This window comes from Diaphorina citri, unplaced genomic scaffold (assembly GCF_000475195.1).
Source record: "Diaphorina citri unplaced genomic scaffold, Diaci psyllid genome assembly version 1.1 scaffold43, whole genome shotgun sequence".
In the NCBI taxonomy this organism is placed as follows: domain Eukaryota; kingdom Metazoa; phylum Arthropoda; class Insecta; order Hemiptera; family Psyllidae; genus Diaphorina; species Diaphorina citri.
In genome coordinates, this window is record NW_007377480.1 from 441643 (window position 1) to 455066 (window position 13424).

The 13424-nt window shown below is 35.3% G+C and overlaps 1 protein-coding gene and 2 long non-coding RNA genes across 3 annotated transcripts; all 3 read left to right on the plus strand.

Annotated features, from left to right (window-relative positions):
- The first annotated feature begins 1957 nt into the window (after nt 1–1957).
- Nucleotides 1958–6443, plus strand: LOC103514440 (TBC1 domain family member 24-like). The gene is made up of 4 exons (XM_008479317.3): nt 1958–1993; nt 2097–2255; nt 2745–2965; nt 5162–6443. The coding sequence occupies exons 1-4, from the start codon at nt 1958–1960 to the stop codon at nt 5301–5303; spliced, it is 558 nt and encodes a 185-aa protein (XP_008477539.1). The 3' UTR covers nt 5304–6443.
- A 966-nt stretch (nt 6444–7409) lies between these two features.
- On the plus strand, nt 7410–8229 carry LOC113469543. The gene is made up of 3 exons (XR_003392916.1): nt 7410–7587; nt 7704–8085; nt 8169–8229. It is a non-coding gene; the product is annotated as an uncharacterized LOC113469543 (long non-coding RNA).
- A 2454-nt stretch (nt 8230–10683) lies between these two features.
- On the plus strand, nt 10684–13149 carry LOC113469546. The gene is made up of 2 exons (XR_003392919.1): nt 10684–12684; nt 12907–13149. It is a non-coding gene; the product is annotated as an uncharacterized LOC113469546 (long non-coding RNA).
- The last annotated feature ends 275 nt before the right edge of the window (nt 13150–13424 follow it).

Below are 13424 nucleotides of genomic sequence, written 5' to 3' on the forward strand. Positions count from 1 at the left end.
ACGTAGGTAGATTCGTACAAGCTTAATCCAACTTTTAGGGCTGCTTGCCCCTACACCTAAGCCTCAGAGTGGGGCTTTTGTGTACATAGTCATGTCAGCCAGCGTATGTACTCCCAATTCAAACTTTTACAGACCTGTCAAAAGCACTATAATACAAAGTACCTATTTGATCGATGTACATATTATCTGAAAGAATACGATCAACCTCCGTAAGTCCGTAGCTCACTGAAACTCACAAATTCCTTTTGCAATTTCTCAACAAGGCTAACTTAAATGTTGATCGAAGAGTTCATTACGTAAATAAGCAATGTTCTTTTGGATTGTTCTGTAGCGTTTAAAAGCATCAACACAAATGAACCCTAAAAAGGTAATTCAACTTTCATTATAGAGCTGTCTCTGCCTTTAACATGGATTCTTTATGTTCAACTTACTCATGATATTTGAATAAAGGTCTCTAAGCTCTACTACTTGAATGTTATTGGGTTGACACCATTATGTACAATGGTAATGACATGTCTGTTTTGTTTTCTGAAAGTTCAAGTACTTGGCTGGGCAGAACCGTACGTCTGTTACTTGGAAATATCATGGTGTTGTTAGTTTTTAATGTCTCTCCAAACAATGGGTTATTATCAACAAGAGATTAACACACATCAGATACGTATGCAGAACTAGGGATTTGTACTCGAAACTATTAGGTATGGGCACAAAATTTGTCTACGTCTTGAAAATGCTGTCTTCGAATTTTTGTTTTCAATAATACTCCAGCAATATTGTCTATGGTCAGAACGAGCAAATATTAATTTATAATGCACATTCTCAAGTAGATGATTATCAGATTATCACCTACAATTCTGTTCGTGATAGGTTTGCAAAGTCAAGTTTGTCAGTAAGTACGTAGGTATTCAATATTTTTTTTTCTGTGGGTAGACGTTGAGTGTGTTTTGCCGTGCGTATACCCGCTCAGAGGTGCCCTATAAATACATTTTACTTACAACACTAACAATCTATGGAAGTATCAGAGTGTGTTTTGCCGTGCGTATACCCGCTCAGAGGTGCCCTATAAATACATTTTACTTACAACACTAACAATCTATGGAAGTATCATAATTATTATGTAAAATTTATAGTTACCTCTCCAAGTTTTTGTTTTCATAATGGTTGTCTAGTAATGATGTTTCCGGACTCTCTAGTATATTTTGTTTTATATGAGGACTGGAGGACTGTCATAGAAATTACCCGTAATCATTTTGCTCTCTTAGAAGCTCTTATTTAGAACTGGATTGTTCTGAGAAGCACTACAGAAACAAAGCAGAGTCATCTCATCACTGTTAAAATATCCCAAGATTGATTTGACAGTCCTCAGTAGTAACAATTAACAATCTTTTACTTTCAGCATAGGAACTTATTTGAGGCTTGCGTTCGGGAGGTCCCAGGTTCCTTTCCGTCAAAATCTATAATGATTGTCAATTTTATTCCCATCGATAGATGTTATGACAACTTGAACTTGAACCACCAACTGCCAGATCAGAAGTCCACAGCGCTAGATAAACAATAGATTATACACCACTGAAGAGTTTGAACTCGCCCATCTGATGAGAGACATACTACGGGATAGGCGTGCTACGACACAGACCACATGCGTCTAATGTAGCAGCTGTTTAATTGCTACGAAATAAAAACGGCGGTGAAACACTAATCTTTTTTTCTTCTTTCTTTATTGTGGTCATCTTTTTCTTGCAATAATATTTGGACTTTGAACTTTTCGTCTACCTTGTGGTTTCTTGTGAAATTTCTTTGGTCTTTTTACTTTCTTCTGTCTGTTAAAATTAAGGTCTTTTTTCAACTTTCAGAGTAAACACGTTCAATGCTATTTTAGGGGACTTTTACCATGTAAAAAAAGACTCTTTTCTCTTTAGTATTTGCCCTGAAGAAAATGAGGCAAACCTTCTCATTTACTATGGATGGCATTGATCGTGTTGATATAACAGTGAATGTGTTAAGGTCTCTTTCTTTAATCTGATTTTATTCCTGTTTAATATTTTGTTTTCCCTCGTTTCCCTCTCTAATCTTTATTCCCTTCGCTGGAACATTTGCAGCTCTTCACGCTATGGTCTTGGCTCCCAGTCCGTATTACCATGTATCAGCCAGTGCTCCTGTACACTACCGAGGAGCATGGTTGTAGTCTGACCACTTTCTACTACCGGGTTGAACAGCATGAGCCCACGCTTCTCATGATCAAGACTACCAATAACGAGGTGAGAGTCTTATATTCCAGGCCTACGTCACTGCTACCTGTGGTTAGATCTTTTGTGATCTCCCTGGGCAGTTTGAGGTTGAACACCCTGTATGTAAGCATAGTCTTACCGTAAGACTATGCTTACATACAAGGTGTTCAACTTCTAGCTGCTCAAGAATTAACATGTGAAATCACAAAAGATCTAACGAGGTCGTAGTGGCATTGGGCTGAAATATAGTCGATGCCGATGGCCGTACTTATACCAATACTAACCCGTGAAATCAGTTTTTATTCCAATAAAAGTCTCCCGTGCAAAATACTATACCTCGGCTGACATTGCACCCACGCCCTCCTGTTTACCAGGTAAGCGTCTTGACCACTACACCACCGAGGCAGGTTTACCACTACACTACCGAGGGAGGTTTGAAAAATGTCCAAAGATGGATAGAAAGATTAAAGAAAATAATTTCGGCCCGATTTTTTTATTCTCTCCAATTTTCTTCCCCAGGTATTCGGCGCTTACTGTTCGACCAAATGGGGCGAGCGGAATCAGAAGGACGAGCGCGGGAATCGAACCGCGTACTTTGGTACGGGGGAGACGTTCCTGTTCTCTCTGTATCCGGAGCGAGCCAAGTATCCGTGGGTGGGAGTCGAACAGGAGACCCAGGTGTCGCACGCCAACGAACTGTTCATGGCGGCCGACCAGAAAATGATCACCATAGGTGGCGGGTGAGTACTTAGAATATCAAGGATTTTTTTTCTCTCAGACGCTAGACGGTCTGAAGATTAAAGCCCGTCACTCATTAAAAGCATAGACTCGCGAACTGTGTTAAGCATACTTTAATGCAGCAATTCCCAAAGTGGGAGCTGCAAAGGATTTCCAGGGGACCGCATGGCTCCCTTGCAGATTTTTTAAAAAAGACTAAACACTTGAAACTGATAGAAAAAAAAGTTTGTGAATCGTTGCTTTAATGTTTGACACAATTGTCGTTCCTCACTTAGTACACATATGTACCTTGATGAATTTTACAACTTGACTTGGATTCGAACCACCAACTTCCAGATCCGAAGTCCACCGCGCTAGCCACTACACCACTGTGGTTGGTGTTACGAGATACCTTACTTATACTGTCGGTTAAGACAAAGTAGTATTAATAATTTTTACAAAAGTTTAAAAAAACCTCATTTGTTTACTCGGACATCGTAGAAGCCCAACCCGTCCTTTAGGGCTGTTTGTCCTTTGCCCCCACACCTAAGCTTCAGAGCGAGCTTTTTGTGTACGGAGTTAAGTTATTTACATCTGAGAAGCATATGGAGTAAAATACATAAAATAAGCCCTAATACTGCCCAAACACTATCAATATTTCACAGTTAGGTATTGCCAATAGTAAGTATGTGTGCGGGCATTATCAGATTGCTAAGGAAGTCGACACACGTAGACATTTAACATCGAGATACTGAGAGACAAATAGGCAGACAGTGTTGATAAACAAAATGCATTCGTATGGCAAACATAATTAATACCTATTTCATTTGAGAAGGAAGATACTGCATGTGTTGTGCTAAATGCAAATAATGCAATTGCAGTGAGAGACAAAACAGATATCAATGTCATTTAGGTCCCGTCAGTGCCGAAGTTTTTATTGTGGAAGGGGGCAGTAGTTCATATACATTTTCGGCCCCCGTGAGAATGCGACTGGGGCCCCTGCGTCAATTAATAGGGGATTGACGGCGTGGTGGATGTTCCAAATTATAGGGAGATATAGGGCATACGTTTCTGCGCATTTCTTCCTGCTCCTCCGCCAGCGTGCTTGCATATTGGCGCTACCTAGCGAGGCAACTGCCTGAAGTCTGACATCACACATCTTTTATTTATTTATTTTTATTTATTAGAGTGTGCCAACATACTAGGACATGTTATATACACTACACACATCTTTGAATTCTTTCATTAGAATGGAAAATGAAAATTGAATTTTCGACGTTGTACGATTATTTTTTCGGAGTTTTGACCTCAGACTTGGATTTTTCACAACTTTTTACGTAGGAATCGACCATTTATTAATAATTTTTACCCATTTGCAACTGCTCCATTGCCATTTGTCACAAACATTTGTCCTTGAAGTTGTGTCCACAGAGTCCACACATAGTCGAACCCGCCGATCAACGAGGTGAATCTATATTGTACAGGCAGTGTACGGTCTCAGTCGACGTCTTCGATCGATCGACGGAGTCGATTATGTGTGGACACACCTTCACACAGTCGAATTTCCTTTCATTCCGAACCAGCTTTCTCATTCCACCCAATCTCCCCACGGTTGCTCCTCCACTGAGCAAGTCCCAATCATGATCATGAAAGTAGACGACATAATCCTCACTCCTATGTGAGAGCATGTACATCCCATTCTCGGCTCAATTGATTCTAATAAGGAAGTGACTAGAATGTCAATATTTATAATGCTCCTGTGGTCCAGGCCAGGGATTCGATTTGTCGTGGCCCGTTTCCATTTGTCGTTTATTTCATCCGATTTTTCCCGAATATCCGTAGGAAATGTAATTTAAATGAGAGTTTTCCCACAAAACACGACACGATTTTTTTCCGAACGACAAGTAGAAACGGGCCTTAAGTGGAAATCGTCTAAATTCAAACCTGGATAAACGGAGGAAAAATCGTATCCCCTTCATTTGTAATATTGTAATAAATACAATTGGGAAACTTGGATAAGTGGGACGATCCCTTGGATTTCCAATCAGACCGGTTTGACTTTTTAGAAAAGGAGGATGGGCGTTTTTTTTTCTTTTTGTAACAGTACTGTTGCGGAATCCGTGTGGCATGGCAAATAAAGGTAGTTTACCGATAAGATGATTTCTATAATTTACCCATAAGATGACTCACATTAATTTCTTTCTCTTCTCCATATTCAGGGAAGGTCAGGCGATTTGGATGGACGAAAACATCCGCTACGGGAAAACAGACAAGTGTTCAACGTTTAATAATCCGCCCCTGTGTGTCGGGGGTGACTTCGAGATCCGAGTACTGGAGGTGTACGGGTTTGGAACTACTTAAGAGGAACCATACCGGCGCACTTCCCCTAGGGGGACATTTTCTACCCCATAGAGCGAAGATCGGCGATGTTCCTCGAATGCCTCGATATCAAGGCAGTATGTTAGTTGATTTCAAGTCAGTGTGTTAAAGATTGTATACCCAAAGAAGAGGTGAGAAAATGAGACCTGGGGCCTATTCCATGAAGGATTTCTCTAAAGCTTGCATTTTTTACTCCTCGCGTAGAAAAAAAATACGGTCCTTTTTCGTGTGCGAGGAGTATGTAGAATGTGTGAAGGGAACTTTTTTCTTGAAATAAGCTTCTGGCATTCCGTTCAATATTTCTGGGTGCAATTGAGATACATTTTGAGTGGATATCTGAAGACTCCCCCACTTTTTTTTTCTTTTTTTTTTACGATTTCTGTTATTAATTTGAGTAAATTTTATTTTCAAGTGTATAAGGCAAGACAAACTAGATTTCTCGTCTCGAAATTTTGAAACTTGTCTCGCCGTTTATGAAAATCTAAAATCTACTCAAGTCTCATATATCATCAGGCTGGTCTCAATTTTTTCTCACTTCTATTTCATCCGAAGGTTTTCTTCACGTTTTCTATCCATCTTCCCCTGCCCTAACTTTCCAGACGCTCGCAATGCGTTTTCACATTAGACTACTACTAGAATCCAAAGATTTATTCATTTAGAATCATACACGTAATAATTATTATAGTTAACAGGGTGGGACATATGTCTGGAATCTGTCGAGTAACTTGTGCATGGCTGTAGGCTGAAACTATCCGGAAAACCAAAAATGACCTAAAATACCTTTTTCTATTTGTAAAAAAAAACAGGTTGAGATTGAGATTTTTTCAATAATGAACTATCAAAGTAATGTTATTCCAAAACTATGGCGAAACCTGAGTGAAACAGCTAGTTTTCAATAAATATATCGCAAGATAAAGTATTGAACAAAGAGGTTTTTCAGGTTATCATATTTTCCCTTTTCATTAGAGCAGCGACCAATTTAAAGAAATCTCCAATGATTTTAGACTACTTGGGTTTTGAGAGCCTTTTATCTTCTTGTGTGACTAAAAACCTTAGCAGTTATATAGTGTCGTTAAACTTACATCAAACAAACATCTTCTGGTTCCAGACTTATGAGCCACCCTGTAAGAAACTCGTATTATATAAATTTTAATAGTGAATACATATCCTGTATGAGCCATGAACAAAACAGATTGCTCTATATGGAAGGATTTTTACATCGGTATTTTCGAAAGAAAAAGGAACTTTAAGGAAAATTGTGTGTGCTCCCTCACTGGAAAAATTCGCCTTAAATTTCAAGACTTTGTAATATTCTAAGATGCACCATTGATCATATCCTGTATGAGCCATGAACAAAACAGATTGCTCTATATGGAAGGATTTTTACATCGGTATTTTCGAAAGAAAAAGGAACTTTAAAGAAAATTGTGTGTGCTCCTTCACTGGAAAAATCCGCCTTAAATTTCAAGACTTTGTAATATTCTAAGATGCACCATTGACTCATTTAAGGAGCATGGTTTTTATTTCCAAGGAGCCAAATCCTTAGAACTCTTGAAAACTGCTTTATATTTCAAATGCCTTTTTAAAGCATACTCCTTCAATTGTAAATAGTAAGGAAGTCAAGGGAATTTACAAACTAGGAGTACTCCTTGGATTGTATTTAAGGCGGTTGTTTCCCCAGTGTTTTGATACCGCAAAAGTCTACAGTGTATGGATTTTGATCTCAGGATTGCTTTGCTTTGTTGTTATTTTTTACATGGACAGTGACTACAAGTGGCGTTATAATATTTAGCGGGATCTACTTGGATTGGTCAGTTAATCAGTTATTCGGTAACCATGGCGCTCTGCTACCAATATTTGTACGCATGAATAGTCACTGCCTATTTCTATGTTTTTACCTGTTATTTGAAATCATTTATTTTCTCTGCTTGTTAAATCTTATTGTTTATTTATCAGTATAATTTCATTTTTTACCCTATGTTTCTAATTTGTAAATCCTCGTTGCGGAAAAAAAAATCAAAAATTCGAATTTCCCGCCAACTTTACACGCAAAAAGGCCGACGATGGCCCTGTTCATAACCACGGCCTGAAAGAGTGAATCACAGACGTCGCGTCGAATGGGAGAAAAGTTGAAAGGAAAATTCCGAAAACTCTGAAACTATGTTTCGTGTTAATATATTCGTCCGCTTCGAACTCTGGACGTTCGCGGGCTTCTGGCACGCTTGATATGGGAAGAACCCCGATATTATTTCAGGGTGTCCACAAGGTTTAACCCCCTATTCTTCCAACACAATGAGATAGGTACCATGCCTACTTATGGACGTGGAAAGTACAGTAAGTACTTGTATAAGAACCCCGATATTATTTCAGGGTGTCCACAAGGTTTAACCCCCTATTCTTCCAACACAATGAGATAGGTACCATGCCTACTTATGGACATGGAAAGTACAGTAAGTACTTGTATAAGTAGGTACAGACGAAATGTCAGGAAATACTCAAACTCAGATGGTGCCAAATTCCAATCGACAGTCATCATCAAATCTTCCAGAAATGGGTCGACTGTGAACAAAGCCTCTCCACCATGTTCTATCTTTGAACTTTTCTTCGTTTATTACAGTTATTGGATCTAAACCTCTTTTTTCGACAGTAAGGTACAATAAGTTCAACAATAATGTGATTCACTTTTTCACTATCCTCTGCCTCTATTCCTTCATATTATGTTGAAAATTTTCTTACGAAAATTATTTTGACTTTTAACCCTTAGGTTTTTCACTATCCTCTGCCTCTATTCCTTCATATTATGTTGAAAATTTTCTTACGAAAATTATTTTGACTTTTAACCCTTAGGTAAATATAAACATCGTTCTTATTGAACATTGAATCAAAGTCATACAAACGGTTGACTTTCCTATCTAATAACCAACTAGCATGTACGTACATTACATCTAGAACAAAATTTCTAGGTGGTCGGAATTTCATTTGGCTCAGTATATAAACATCGTTCTTATTGAACATTGAATCAAAGTCATACAAACGGTTGACTTTTATATTTTCATACTTTATCTTTATTGACCACCTCGATAAATTTTCGGAAAGTTCATATCAGAGGCAAGTTCAATACAGCAAAAATTCGTGAAATTTTATACAATGCCACTAATTCGATGGTTCCCTTTGTTATTATTTATTTGTTATGTTTCCTTGTTAATAACTTTGTCTTTAGTTTTGTTCTTTGGAAACTTTCATTCCAAAATAAGTTTCTAGTATGTCCATAGACTTTGGACTGGTTACAAAATCTATTAGATAAAAAGTTCAAGTAATTAATACTTTGGAATTTTAATCCTTGAACTTCAAATGACAAAAGATGATCCAGTAAAACTTGTTTGTAAAAAATTCTAGTTTCCAATTTCTGTTTCTTTTTTGTTCTCCCCACCCACTAGTTTCATTTCTGAATGACATTTGTGTATACTCGTATGTTCAAGGCCTCTTAGAACAAGCTTAGTGATTATTTTAGATTTTAAAAAGTAATTAATACTTTGGAATTTTAATCCTTGAACTTCAAATGACAAAAGATGATCCAGTAAAACTTGTTTGTAAAAAATTCTAGTTTGTGTTCCAATTTCTGTTTCTTTTTTGTTCTCCCCACCCACTGGTTTCATTTCTGAATGACATTTGTGTATACTGATACTCGTATGTTCAAGGCCTCTTAGAACAAGCTTAGTGATTATTTTAGATTTTAAAGAATGTTCCGAAAAGCATCTGTTATACTACCGAGTTGACACCATTGAAAAAAAAAAAACACCATTGTGTTGCTAACAATATTATCTATTATTGAGCTATGTTGCTTTTATTGACATACGCTCTGCAAGACACACATTGCTTGTCAACATTGTTTTATATTGCTGGGCAATGTATGTTGCCTTGGTCTGTTTACCGGTTGCTTAAGTGCCTTGGTCTGTTTACCGGTTGCTTAAGAAGAATGATTAAATTCTAGGTAGGTGTACATACCTACTTATTTATTTATGAATTAACTACGCTCTGCAAGACACACATTGCTTGTCAACATTGTTTTATATTGCTGGGCAATGTATGGTGCCTTGGTCTGTTTACCGGTTGCTTAAGAAGAATGATTAAATTCTAGGTAGGTGTACATACCTACTTATTTATTTATGAATTAACTCTACTACATTAGTATACCAATTGTATTAATCATATTTATTGTATTATTTGTAATGTATGGTGAAACCTGTACTTTTTTTTTTCTTGAATTTGATATTTCCTTAATGGAAATTTCCTTATTAAAAATTATCTCGAAAAATTAATATTTTTGGGTATATTTGTCTGACTTCAGGTTTTACTGTTATCATCTAAAGTAAATTATTTGAGTTTAGACTTCAAATTACCTGAATAGATTTGAAACACCTAGTTCTTTTCATATTGTTACTGTGTGCGTGTGTGTTATAAAAGTTATGATTATTATCAAATTACCTGAATAGATTTGAAACACCTAGTTCTTTTCATATTGTTACTGTGTGCGTGTGTGTTATAAAAGTTATGATTATTATATTAATTTGTTATTATTCAATATTATATTATGTGTTCAACTTTGTTATATTTATGGCCAAGTTTTACTATTCCACGCTTTCCTTACGTAACTTCAAAGTGACCCCCACCCCATGGGAAATAAAGTGGCGATCACTCGATTCTTTATTATTGCTGAAATCTTTTTCTGACGCGCCACCCACTTGGAAATTTTAAAACTTGACCCATTATTATTCAAATGAGGAGCGTTAGACCTGTTTGTCCATTCACTAGCACGACTTTCGGTGACATGGGTTTTAAAACTTGACCCATTATTATTCAAATGAGGAGCGTTAGACCTGTTTGTCCATTCACTAGCACGACTTTCGGTGACATGGGTCTTACTTATGTAGTTTCAACGCTTCTTAAATGAATAAGTCCTATTCAAAATTAATCTTATTAGGGAGAATTTATTCAAGTTGAAACTAGCAGACGCCGCAAGTGAAAGCTGAAAACTGAATTAAACAACAGTACAACCCCTACCCAAACTTTTGACCTTGGGTTCAAATAAATAATTCACTTAATGGAAACTTCGCTAAAAACTTGCTATAGTCAACTTTGTGGAGTAAATTCTCGTTTGTAATTTTTCATTAGGAAATGTTTTACTGTACAAATTCTTAGATTTTGACAGATTTTTTTTTATTCCTATTCGTACTGTTTTAAAAAAATATATACCTAAATATTACATATAAAGTTAAAAATATAATAATATAAAATCATTTTATTACGTATTTTTTACTAAATAAAATACTAAGAAGAAAATTAGGGGTTTTCTTTTTGAAATTAATAAATTTAGATATTCATTAATATTTTAAAACATTTTTGTATCAATTCCAACAAGCTCTTTTCTTTTTGTACGATTTTATGATTCCTTTTTGTGTGTTATTTTTTCTTCTAAAACAAATCTGAATAATTTATTGACTTCCAACTATGTATCACATGTACCTATTTCTAAAATATTTGCACATAAAACAATATCACCAAGTGGAAAAGAAACCCTACCCTATAAATTGATATACCGACTGAACAGTTTTATTCATTTAGCTCGTATGACATTATCCTAAACAAAACAACTTTAAAGCGAAATTGAATGCAAATATCAAGCTGAATTAATCATGAATAAGAATATTTTAATTGCATTGTGGCCTGAACTGTTATGGAAAACCAACTTTGCTGTGAATACTTCCAAGATTTTATTTTTTTACCACCTGGTGATTCCTGCACACTTAAAATATCTAGCTAGGCTTTAGTGGGTACACTGGCTGGTCGAATTTTATAGTTAAACCGCTAGACCAATCATTTTCATACCACTCGTCACAATCCTAAAAGCCTTGTAACAAATCGTTTTATCTAACAATTTATTTTATTTTTTCTTTACCTAGTTGTAGAATTCAAATTATCAACTTAGATTTTTTATGGAAAGGGTGGTCAATTACCAATTAGGTACAAAATAAATGAAGCATGTCAGCCATGTACCTAGAACGTATTTAAATATGAGAAAAAAGAAGGTAATAAAGTGTGAAAATGGGATACCCTATCAATGATTAATAGTACCTAATTGACCTTTAATAATTTCAAGGTTTTATCTTTTCAGGTAAAAACTTTTTCTGATATTACTGATATATTTTTCCTTATTGGTAACAGTTTTCAGTTTTCTTTCCTAACATTTTTTTTTTTTTCAGGTTTATTATGTAGGCCCCTCCCCATTTGAAAACGTAATGGCTATAATTTTAAGGCACCGAACATGAAACGGTATTGTGAGTGGGTAAACATTTTATTTAAGGTAAACATTTTTAGAGCTTGAAGTGGGATTGAGTGAGTATTGAATTTAACATTGTACATTGTACAAAGTCAAGGGCCAGATATTTAGATTCAGAAAGTTGAACTGTTTCTTTTTCCATTATTCTTGTAAAATGTATCAAAGTGTATTACTCGCTGTTTTTCAGACTATTATTTTTCCTTGTTTTATTATTTTACTAGGTATTCTATCTAACCGTTCTTTAGTCGTGTTTGATTCAAGTTATTATTTATTAATTTCGTAATTTTGTGATGTATTTTAAAGTTATTATTGAAATTTTGTTAAAAGAATGTATCCTTGTTTTTTCATTACTGTAGTATATTTGACTTTAAACTGTACATTTTTATAATTTCCTTTTGTTAATGTTCTTTTAAATAATTGTGTAAATTTGTTGTGGTGTGTGTATTGAGACATTTCTTGGGGACATTATGAGATTAGGTTGGGTTATGGCTTGCTTCAACCTTTTTACAGTACTGTATACTGCTAAAAACACTTCACAGTCTTGCTATGTGACTGTATGTGTACACTGTATACTCTTATCATGATTCGCGCTATTCCATAAAAAGTACTCTACTGAAATGAATTTAAAATGTTAGATTATACCACCCACATGTTTGGACATACTCCCTTGTACTCTATGTTCCTATAAACACACCACAACACTCTAGATAAATATGATTTCATTTCTTCGTTTTCCTTTTCTATTTTTCCACGGATTGTATTCACGTCTATACCACATTCTAGTGCCCAGGGACCTGCTGAGAAACATTTGTATTTTTCTGATTCACCGCCTACTTCGTACTCAGCACAAAATTATTTAGGTACTCATTTCGCAGTTAATTATTTAGGTAAACAAAGTCTTACCCTTGGGCACAGAATTGAAAAATAATCACCCTGAAGGCATAACACACTAATCTGCTTGTACTAAATAAACGAGATGTCAGTGAAAAGATTTCAACTGCCCCACCCCCAATATTTGACGCCTAGGTATAACTATTATTATTTTCATTGCTGCTTGCCGTACTCAGCACAAAATTATTTAGGTACTCATTTCGCAGTTAATTATTTAGGTAAACAAAGTCTTACCCTTGGGCACAGAATTGAAAAACAATCACCCTGCAGGCATAACACACTAATCTGCTTGTACTAAATAAACGAGATGTCAGTGAAAAGATTTCAACTGCCCCACCCCTAATATTTGATGCCTAGGTATAACTATTACTATTTTCATTGCTGCTTGCCCCCACCCACCTCTTCTCACTCTTACGTTATCGCCCATTGCCTATTGTTAAATATGTTTTCATTTCTATTATTTAATTTTAATCAATGTTTTTATTTGTCTTTATAGGTATATTTTATTTTATCTAGTCTTATTTTTTTTTCTGTAGAAATTTAAATGTTATAATTTTTTTAATACAATAAATTATGGTAAATATGATACAAAAATTAATAGTATGTTTTCATTTCTATTATTTAATTTTAATCAATGTTTTTATTTGTCTTTATAGGTATATTTTATTTTATCTAGTCTTATTTTTTTTCTGTAGAAATTTAAATGTTATAATTTTTTTAATACAATAAATTATGGTAAATATGATACAAAAATTAATAGATACTCTTGTTTTATTTTAGTATTTAGACGTTTAGTATCTATTCCTGCTGCTCCAATAAATATAATATGAAGACCGATCATCAATAATGTGCTAAGTGCCAAAAAGTTCAAACTG

What these genes read in the sequence shown, in the direction of transcription:
- LOC103514440 (XM_008479317.3), top strand. Translation starts at nt 1,958, where the DNA reads ATGGATGGCATTGATCGTGTTGATATAACAGTGAAT. An exon ending in GTGTTGATATAACAGTGAAT is followed by an intron (nt 1,994 to 2,096) that starts GTGTTAAGGTCT and finishes GAACATTTGCAG; the next exon opens with CTCTTCACGCTATGGTCTTG. An exon ending in TCAAGACTACCAATAACGAG is followed by an intron (nt 2,256 to 2,744) that starts GTGAGAGTCTTA and finishes TTTCTTCCCCAG; the next exon opens with GTATTCGGCGCTTACTGTTC.